This window comes from Pteropus vampyrus, unplaced genomic scaffold (assembly GCF_000151845.1).
Source record: "Pteropus vampyrus isolate Shadow unplaced genomic scaffold, Pvam_2.0 Scaffold50, whole genome shotgun sequence".
NCBI lineage: Eukaryota > Metazoa > Chordata > Mammalia > Chiroptera > Pteropodidae > Pteropus > Pteropus vampyrus.
The window spans coordinates 3,074,078-3,085,015 of record NW_011888831.1 but is presented as its reverse complement, the minus strand read 5'-3'; the positions used below and the strand labels follow the sequence as shown (position 1 = coordinate 3,085,015).

At 43.1% G+C, this 10,938-nt stretch overlaps 1 protein-coding gene across 2 annotated transcripts in view; it reads right to left on the bottom strand.

Annotated features, from left to right (window-relative positions):
• Nucleotides 1-5,881: 5,881 nt before the first annotated feature.
• TRPV3 (transient receptor potential cation channel subfamily V member 3) overlaps nt 5,882-10,938 on the bottom strand; it is a 27,794-nt gene continuing 22,737 nt past the window's right edge. Inside the window, exons 12-16 of one of the 2 annotated variants that reach the window (XM_011359817.1) lie at nt 10,214-10,280; nt 8,675-8,949; nt 7,473-7,585; nt 6,254-6,333; nt 5,882-5,979 (exon numbers count right to left, since the gene is read on the bottom strand). In XM_011359817.1, coding sequence (XP_011358119.1) covers nt 5,882-5,979; nt 6,254-6,333; nt 7,473-7,585; nt 8,675-8,949; nt 10,214-10,280 — 633 coding nt within the window. The remainder of the gene's footprint in view (nt 5,980-6,253; nt 6,334-7,472; nt 7,586-8,674; nt 8,950-10,213; nt 10,281-10,938) is intronic. The other variant, XM_011359818.1, reaches the window with a different exon arrangement.

The window sequence follows — 10,938 nt, the reverse complement described above, 5'->3', positions numbered from 1 at the left end:
TAATAAATATTCGATTTATCAATCAGTTTTTGTAATAACAAGTTTTACGAAGTTTCCTTCTCTCACTGTGAATGTTCCTTTGTGTTTTATGTCCAAGTCCAATTTTTCTGGGTCGGTTTTTTCCAGGGTAAATTTCAGCAAGAATACCTTATTTCTCCATCAAATTTTAGATATTTATAAAATTTACAATGTGCAATTTAAGCCACTGTTATTTCAGTATCTGTATTATTTCTTTCAGGTCTCATTTTCTCTGACTCAATACTTACAGTCTTCAGAGTTTCTAATTAAATGTGATTTTTAAAAAAATCTATAACATAATGCTGTGTGACTTTAGCCACTTTTAGTTTTATTCTACTTTGGTTATTTCTAACAATCTACAGACTTGGTTTTCTCATTTATAAAATGGGATGACCATAATAACAGCACCCTTCTCATGGGATCATTGTGAAGAATAAGTAGGCTAATGCATGTAATCACTTAGCACAATGCCTAGCACAGAATAATAAATCATTCAAGTTCAAATTCCTAACACAAAAGGCCCTTTATGATCTTCCCTTCCCTCCCCCATAATCTCTCTAGATTCATCTCCCTACAGGTCCTCTCTGTTCCAGTCTTCTTTGTGTTGTTTTATTCCTATATGCCATCACATGGATTGGTCCTTCCACCTAGAATTTTCTCCCTTCTTCCTCCATCCTCCTCCCACTCAATCCTCACTCTAGCTAATTCCTATTTTTCCTTCAAAGTACAACTCGACTCTCATTTCATCTATAAAGCCTTCTTGATTTGCCCTTTTGCCTCTCTCTGTTTCCATTCCATCTTGAGAACCAGTGTCTTTTTCGTCTGCAATCTAAAAAGTGCCCAATAAAGTTTAGTCGAATAAATAAATGTGCTCAAATATTCCTTCTCTACTGAAAAGTCTTCTTATTATGCCAATGTCCCTGCCTTCTTGTTGCCTTCTTTCCCAGTCACCTCCTGAGTATTCCCATCTCCCAAGTGAAATTCAATCCATTCCACACTCTTCAGACTGTTACTATGTCCCAAAGGATAGTGGTGGTTGGGGGCAGGGGCAGGTACAACCTTTTAAGCCTGCAATCCCATACAAAAACAAAAATTTTTCACATTCAGTAATCCCCCTGTATAAAAACATTAGTGGCTTTCTCTAACCCTTGATATGAAATCTCAAAGCCCCACCACAGAGGCCACAGAAAGGTGGCCTCTGCCCACCTTTCCAGCCCTATCTCATGTCACTTGCCCCCTTGCTCCCAGTAATTTGGCCACATGGACTTCTCCATCCTCAACTGCACTGAGCTCTCTTACTCGTCGGGGTCTTTGCCCACGTTGTTCCCTCTTCTTGAAATCTTATCCCACCTCCACACATCCTTTACTTTGATGACACTTACTCTTAAATGTGACTCAGGCCAGGCTAGACCACTCTGTTTTTTAAGCCCACTGATAATACTGGACTAGCACTTACCAGTAAACTTCAGAGAATCTGGGTCTTTGGCCCAGGAAAAAGCACTGTGACCTTTACCTGTCATTTCATCTCTCTCCAAGTCTCCATTACCCCCACTTATTAAATGGGGATATAATACCCATCGAACCTACAAAACTGTGTTATTAAGATAACCAATGTGAAGGAAAGAGTTTTATAAATGGGAATCATACAATCTCAAAGGTTGAAAATTACAGAATACATTTTGGAAGGTAATTTTTCACAATATCGAGAGCCATAAAACTGTTCATACTCATTGACCTACGTACCTCACTCTCAGAATATATCCTATAATAGGGGTTTCTACCCTTTTTCTATCAGTCCATCCAGAATGTTTCCATGGATGGCAGATTCCATTCCTAGATCATTGGCTGAAGCCTATTTGAGCCAAGATGTGAATTATGTACAAATCCCATTTCTTGCCATTCAAGAAGATGCATCCCAGTAAAAGATGTTATTCTGGGAATCATTCGAATTAAGTAAATAATTCACCAAATGCAGCATATCACTTATTAATAAATTGTTTGCAAGTTCTGCAACCCATCAAGACCCAGCAGTGTCTTGGCATTTAAACTGAGAAGTGTCATCCTTATGAAATAACTCAAAAGAATGAAAAAATTCATGTACATATGAGTTGGGCAATAATGATGGTAATAAGCTCAGCTCTTCCATATCCATTCCCTCATTGCCTCCTCACAAAGGTCCTATGTGATGGACAGAAGAGATGTATACTTTCTGGTCTCCAGGTGGAGCCATGGTTTTATATCCATGCAAAATAATACAAGAGCTAGTAGGGGAGCCAGCAGGTCGTGATGGATAGAACACAGCTCGGAAGTCATATGTCCTGAACCACTAACATTTTCTGGCTGTGATTCTTTGGACATGTCATTGAACTCCCTGAGTGTCCTTTAATTGAAACTGCTTACAGAGTTGTCAAGTGGTTCCAATGGGGTACTAGATGTGAATGCACTTTGAGATGTAAACACTGTACAAAGATGACATGACTTAATGTGCTGCCTTTGTCCCTGAGCTGCAACCAATAATAATGCTTCAGGTACAAAAAGTGGCCTTCCCTTTATCCACTCATGTCAAGTAACACTCTAGGATTTCTAGTAGGCCTTTATATTGGCACACCTAAGACAAGGATAAAACACAATCATAACATGGCAAAATAAATATTTATTAGGAATCATAAAAGCATTTCTTCGATGGCACTAAAATGTTCTTACTCTATGATTTCTTTCTTGAACATAGAGTTTCACACACACTAAGAACAAGTATGTAAATTAGAATTTACAAGGATCAGACACATTAGATGAGAAGAAGGTGATAACTCTGTGTTTGGGACCAAGATCACAGTAAAAACAGGTAAATCAATGCAGAAATCAAGTATGGCTCATAGGCCTGGGTGATGGCTCATCTGGGCCCTGCCCAGAGCAAGACACAGAAGAAAGGGAACATCAGTAATACAGGACTCTACCAGGTAAGAGCCTTCTAAGAGCTTAATGACTTCACAGTACAACCTCGGACACCTTCTCCTATATCCCAGGGAGGAAGGTAAGCACCATTTTTATTCTAAACAGATACAGCATATATTGTCTAGAATAATGGATTCTTCCTGAGGCAGAGTTTAGCTAAAGGAAAATTTCCAGCCAAAACCGTTATCTGAGAATGGGATATTTCATCCTTGGAAAATGCCTTCCCCTAAATTACTGAAATGTAAATTATGGAGTCCTGATACATTCATGGATTCAGTGTGGTGTATGAGTGTGTGTGTGTGTGTGTGTGTGTGTGTGTGTGTGTGTGTGGTTTTGTGCACACCCATATGCACACTAGAGTTTTAAACCTGTCGTAAAGATCATAGGGACAATGTAGACTGTCAGCATGAATCATCTGAGCAAAAAGCCCTAGCCCCTGACATGTGCCAACCATGAAGCAGACTCAAATTTACTAACTGTGCTAAATATCTGTGTGTGTGTGTGTGTGTGTGTGTGTGTGTGTGTAGTCCAAGAATCAGAACACTCTAGCTTCAAAATCTCTAATATGACTTCCTGCATGACTTTGAACAAGTCCACTTCCTTTACAAGCTTTAGTCTCTAGGTATAATATAATATGCTTCCCTTTGCCTTGGTAAACTACTTAGGCTCAGACCATCCAGGCTAAAAGCCTTTGGAAGATGAATATCCAATACAGAAAATGGTCCTGCCAACAAATTCCATCCAGATCCATAGAGCACAGCTCTTCATACATGTGAGAAGACAAAGATCCCATTACTGATTTCTATTTGCCTAACCTCCCAGTTTTTGTTCAAGCAGGGAATGGAAATGGCTTTATTCATTCATATCCAAGTCAAAGCAATTCTGGAATTCCCAGCTCCAGTGTAGAGCACAGCGCCATGGATCCAAATGGCTGCCCTTCCAACAAGAACATCTGTTCTGGATATATGTAAGTAGGTAACTCCAGATACAGGATGCTGATCTCAAGGCTAAAAGGACCTTAAAATTTATCTGATTGTGATCTTTAACAACATCCCTAATAAGTGTGTAACCAGCTTCCACTTAAACATCTGCAATACCTGGAGCAGCTGCTGGATTGAGTTGAACCCAAATCTTTCTCCCTGAAATTTCCAATCTTTGGCACTAGTTCTGCCCATCTGGAACACATCGGCTCCTCCTGCCTCCATGACAATCCCCCCCATATCTTCCCTTTTCCAGAGGACATGCCTAGTCCCTGCTTCCCTGCTCACACTTGAGCTTAGACTGACCGCTGCCATTTAGAACTCTGGTTGGCTCTTGAGTGAGCTGGGAGTGCAGAGGCTGCCTCAGTTTGTGCAATTCTCAGGCTGCATCCTCAACCCATCCCATCTTTCCTTGACCCAGCTCATCAGGGGCCCACGTTTCTCCCTACCCAAGTAAGCTGGCACACAGAACAGTCCAGAGCAGAGAAACGGGCCCAGAGGGACTGCCTGGCCTACACGCCTCAATTTGCCTCAAGTCAAATTAACTAGCCAATTGCCAAGTTGTCTAAAGACCAAATTTATTTTTGTGCCTCTTAAAATTAAAATTCATTATTAATAGCTTTATGATTCCACCTCAAAAATTCCTACGTGAATCCTTTTACCAGATAACTGAGGCAGAGTGGATTTTCGGGTTGCTTAGGCTCCAGTAATCTAGAACATTTCTTCCATCTCCACTTTACCTCTGCCCTCAAACTGACTCTGTATAATTTCAGGGGGAGAAAATCAGAGGACAAGGATCTAAAAATAAAGCCCATATTTTGGCATAAGCTCCTTTCTCACATACGTTTTCCTCAGCTTCCAAATTCACAGTTAACAAAAACATTTAATACCAGAGCATTCAGGTATTTTGTTAAATTCCTCCAATGAGAAATACTAGTATATAATAGTAATCTCTGAGGTTTAAGACTATATAAATAGAGCAGCTGCTATTTCTGTTTCAGATGAAGCCACAATCCCAGCTCGGAGGCATGCACTATTGGACGGCCAGGACAAGGAAAAGAGCCAAGCTCTTTCACCCAGATCTCAGTGGCCCTGCCTGGAGTATCTCATATGGCCTTTTGTGTGTGTAAAGAAAAGCTTTTTGTCCTTGCTTCGGCCACCCTGAGGCCAAGTACACAATACTCACATCCAGCCTCAAATCCTAAAATCTACTTCTCAACTTTTAAAATCATGTACTTCATCTTAAGTAAGTTTTTCATTTAAAATTGAAATGTTTTTTTCTCTATTAAAAATAAAACCCTGTGTTAATTACACTACTAAAAACGTCTCTCACTTTGAGACAGTTTGAGCCTTGGGGTGCCAAGGAGCACTCATTCCAAGGGTAGTTTCTGTTCCCTGAAGGCTCCGGAAGGGCATTTCCGTAACTCGCTCCCCTCCTCCCTCAGAACTGTGGACTTAGCCCAGTCGCCTGTACATTCTGGGATAGGATCAAGAGTCCCTTAAATTCCGGAGACCCAGTCACATAGAGGAGACAGTGGAACTTGTGGCCTAGGGCTGGAGGCTATCAAAAATATGTTGGCAAGAAGAAGGTTCTCCTCCTCCGGCCCCTGCCCCTTTCCCTAACGGCCCTCTCTCAGCTAAGCTGACCTGCAGTTGGTGACCAGCAGCTGGACTCCACCCAGGATTTCCAGGCCTCCAGGCTCAGGACTGCTGGCCATAGGTTTACACAAACTCTTTGCCAAGTAACAAAATCCAGGATGTTTCCCACTCAAACTGGCAACTGCCTCTCAGTTTAGCCACCACTCAGCGTCAGGGTGTTTTCCGCTTCTAAGTAGCCAGAGCCAGCTTCCATCAGTCCGCAAAGCCATCACAGCAGGATCCAGCCTGCGGCATCAGACGGCCCATGCTCACACCAGCTCTGGATTCTGCTTCTATACCGAAGTTTCCGGAAATTCATCTATTTCTTCAAATGCGTTGAGGGTGGTTTTGCTGTTGCTCCTAGAAGCATCTTGAATTTTGTTGAAATCTGCTTTTTTAAGAAACAAAACACTATTTTAGAAATAAAGCACTCTACAAGATGTGTTTCCATTCTTGGTACATCATTAAGTTTTTGTTTTTTTTTCATCATCTGATTTTTAGAAGTTATTCCAACAAGGGTTATAAAAAGAGCTGGAAGGGACCTGAGAATCAATTTAATTCAACCCTCCCATAGGATGGGGAAGATCAGGGCCCTCAAACTTCATTTTCCCAAAGTCACATGGTCAGATAGGAGTGGTCATCACACTTTCTGACAGCAGTAGTACCTGTCCGTCTCACAGGACCCGGATCTTCATTGAGGAAGGAGACATGTGTTTTCCATTCAGTCCACTTCACCTCGTTGATCCTACAGGTGTGTGATAATCATTCTCACTATTTCACAACTGCATCTCATTAAATACAAACAGCAGGATGTTTGGGGTGTCCTAGACGGTTCCCCTTCTGTCTGTCCCAGGAATCAAGAGCACTCCTGCCCCAGACAGTCGTGTTGGCATTGTTAGGGTTTGAAATCTTCCCAAGTCCCCATTTTCCCAGGCCTTCAAGGATCAGTCTCCTCCCAGTGTATGTGGGTCCCAGAAACTCAGAGAGGTATAAAGGGGACAACTTCAGACAGCAGCAATGTGCTTGACTGAAGAGGTAGTCCTTGGGGAAAGAGGGAGGGGCAGAGGGGAGGAGGGCCCCAGCTAAGAAGATGTAAGTACATAAGGATTAAACTCATAGATGGTTAACTAGGGTTAAAGCTGCACTAAAAGGTGGTTAGGCTTCAAACCCCAAAAGAGTGGGCTGTGTCTAGTGCCGGGTTACACCTGGAGGTGATAATTTGGCTAAAGTTCACATTCAGAGAACATCTCTAGAGCAAGAGTGTCAAAATTAGAGATTTTGTTAGAATAACGATGACAGTTGGAAATAATGGTTCCTGGGGCAGTGTGGGAATTTCAGTCAGAGAAGTTGGTTTAGGCACAGTTATACTCAATGGAGCTAGTCTGTAGGGTCAGCCAGTCAGGTGGGGGTAGGAAGATGTGGGTTCATAAAAAAGATGGTCATGGCATGTGCAAATACTTTTTAAAAAGCTAAAAGTTTGGTATCTGTCAAAAGGAGCTGTCATTTTCATTTGCCAGCAACAAATTGTGCCTTGGGTCCCCTGGTGTCACATAACCTGCATAAGGTAGACAGAAGGACAAATTGTTCCAGGCTGGAAGATCTTTTCTAAACCAGACACTGGAGAGGGAGAGGCTGTTAAAGCCCCGCAAAATGGCAGAGAAGGGACCACTTATGGCAGTCCTTTCCTCTCCCTTCCAAAGCTCAGGAAGACTTGTTCCAGAGCCAGCAACCCCGAAAGAGCAAATTCCATCTTTTGAGGAGTCTAGAACAGACCATGGCTGTGGGACAGCATGCAAGTAGCAGCACTGTTCTCTAGCATTCCCCGACTCGGCTCTCTTCACCCACCCAAAGACTACTGCCAAAGGGCCCTTCTCCCTCTGTTACCTCAGACACAGCCGGAAATCTTCCTCTGCTACTTTACACAGCTCTCCCATCCGGAATCTGCTCCTCAACCATTCTGGCAACATTTTCTCAAACTCCAAGATTGTCCTGGCTCTCTGGGGACAGAAACAAGCCTAAGCACGTCGCCGAGGGGCCAGCCCAGTAGCACAGCTGCATATGAGAGTGCATGCACCTGCGCGCGCACACACACACACACACACACACATGCACACACATACACATACACACGCATACAAAATACATACACACACACCACCGAACAGCCCACTCCACCCTCACTGAATGCTTAATACATAGATCCTGAGGGTTCAGCTTCTCCACAGAATTCAAAAATGAAAAACCACAAAGTTTGAAAAAGGTGTTCATATTGCTCTAAACATGACATAAAAAAAATGTTTCTGGAAGTCCAGGTACTTCCTAACTGAACATGTTAGTATCCTGGGATCCTATGGTAAAGGGAAGTTCAGACATCATGTAGTCCCACCTCCATCCCAGGCTTGGAATCCTCTCAGCAGTTTTCCTGGCAATAATTTGGTCAATCTCTCCTATATATAGCCAACGAACCAATTAAGAAAGCTTTAATAATTAGAAATTTCCTTGTGTTAAATCAAAGCTTTTCTCCTTATATTGCCCCATATACCCCAGTTCTGCCCCTGAGGCCACAGAAGGAAGCTGCTCTCTTTCACAAGTAGTTCTGCAGATATCTGAAGAAATGTCACCTTCCTCAATCTTAGTCCCTACACTTTTTCTTGCAAGGCACAGTTTCCAGTCCTCTCCTAAGCCTGGTTACCACCTCTGGACACTCTGTGGGTTAGTGTCCTCAGTATATAAGGCCCACGGTATGTGAGAAGTGTTGAGGCCTAGATGGAGGAGGGCGGAATTGTCACCTCCACTGTGCTATACCATATACTCCTCTTAATGCAACCTAAGGTCACACTTCAACATCCACATATCACACCGTTGACTCTGAACAGAGCATCCTCATGAGTCTGAGTTCCTCTCACACATGCTATTGACCCTATACTCAAGGAACCTAGACTAATGCTTCCTCAAACCTGGCCAAGTACAAGGAACTTATATAGATGCCCAGGCCCCACCCAAGATCCACAGTATTGATGGTTGTCAATACCATGTGCTGAACCGAGTCCATATGAAGGCCATACCCAGGTCTCCACCAGGCTCACCTGTAGGCGCCAGATGCGTTCACTCTCCTTGGAGATGTTCTCAACGGTCTCCCCCATGAGGGCAATGAGCATGTTTAGGAGGAGGACAAAGGTGAGGATGACATAGGTGATGAGCAGAAACAGAAAAAGGATGGGATACTTGGAATTCTGTTGGATATTCAGGTCACCCAGGCCTATGGTGAGTTTGAAGAGTTCCAGCACAGCATCACTGAAGCTGCCATAGGAGCTGCAGTCCTTTTTGTCATCGGGACACTTCTCAATTAGCGAGGCCAGGGCTGGGAGGACATAACAGGGTGTTCTCTTTAGCTTCTCTGCCCGGTTAACTACCCAACAAGCTCAGGCATACTTGCACGTACACACATGCACCCACACACACACTACAGGCCTGTTGCCGCCTTCCTTCTAGCCAATTAAATTCCATCTCCAGCCCCAGCTCTCCTAGAAGGCTCATCAGGCTGGTTGTCTGCCTGACCTCCTGCAGAAAGCCCTTCTTGCCTAACAAAGCCCACATACTTCTCTCCCTCCTCTACCCCATCATTTAGCCCTTGATCACTCACAGTCTTGCAGTGTTGCTAATTATAATCTATGTGTGTCCCTGGCTCCCCAACCAGGCTTTGAGCTCCTGACCCCCTGTAGCCGGGTCATCTTCCCCCAAGACTGTGAGGTCCTGAGTGTTCTCCTAATACTCTGTAGTGAGATTCTCCTGGTCAAGGCCTAAAGCCCTTTCTTCTCCTTTTTTCCAACATACTGCAGCAGCAGCTCATTGCTGGCTGGCTGGGTGGCTGGCTGGCTGCCTGGATAGATGGATGGATGGTCAAATTCATGAATGAATAAATAGATGGATGAGTAAACAATCAAGTGAAGGTTCAAATAAATAAGCAAATTATGACTCAGAAAAGGTACCAGGCACTAGGAACATCTGCCTAACTTGGAATGCCATGGCATGGAGAAATAAAACCATATCTCCCATGTAAACATTAGAAATAAAATCAGATTGTACTGTTTGCTCTGTTGTAATTGGAGAAGTTTCAAGAAGGGGTTCCCTATCCCTGCTCCCCAGCAGACCAGGGGTTCTCACAGGAAGCAAACTGTGAGAATAACATGATGTGAAGGGCCAACAGAGGTTACCTTGATGAATTACTTTACTCTTATTTTTCAAAGACCATCAATCAAATTTCTACAAACTTTAGTTTCCGCATCTGTAAAATAGAGCCAAAAACACCTGCCAAGCCTGTCTCAGTTGTAATAGTCACAAGGACAGATGTGGAAGTGGGAGGTATACCTCACAGTGGGGATGAATAAGAGCGACAGGCCTGGTTCAAATCCTGGAGTCTAAGCCTCAGTTACCTTATAATCAGGGATGATGATGCCCCCTTGATTGAGATGTTAGGAGAAGTAAAAAGATAATGCTTAGAAAATGCTAAGTACAGCAAGGGCTCCACTGGTAGCTTATACAATTGTTGTTGAGGCTAGAATGTGCTTTGTCATTTTGACATCTATATAAAGTGCTTCACAAATACGGGTGTTACTATTATTTACCTACTCCGAATCCAAGTAAGAACACGATGTATACAAACAAAAACTTCAGAACATCATGCAAAATGACCTACAAAGAAAGAAACATGATTCGAGGGTAAGGTCTGAGCACGTATTCACTGTAGACTGATCTCACAGCTTCTGCCCTAACCATGCCCTCACTCAGGCCATTCTCCCTTCCCTTTAGCCAAGTCCCTCTGATGTTCCAAAGTTCAGCCCTGGCCCCCAACCTTCTCTGAGAAGCCATGTGTTCCTGCTTTTCTCCCTCTTTCCTCCTCCCTCCTGGAAGGCAGTCTGTCTCTGCCCTGCCAATTCACCCCATCTATGAAGACTCTTCATAGAGTCTCACATCTAGAATCCTCACACTTCCTGGGGGCAGTGGTGTGCTGGAGCCAGCTCACACCAGCTCACGAGAGCTGATTATTACATTTTCATGAATTTTGTGAGCTGGTTGTTAAACAAAGCCATTATTAAAAATTAAAACATATAAATGTATAAGTAAATAAATTATATTAAAAACAGCGAGTATTCACAACTCATCACTTCTTAGTTATTTTACTACATTTTACAGTGACCTGTGATCTTAAGGTTATTTATATCTATTGTAGCCATATGGTAGAAATACTATAAATGGTGTTACTGTCTGTCCATCTCTTCCTAGCTCTGTGATCAGTGTTCATGTTGGTAGCTGGAAATAAGCTAGGGTGAACATTCATACCAGAGAAATT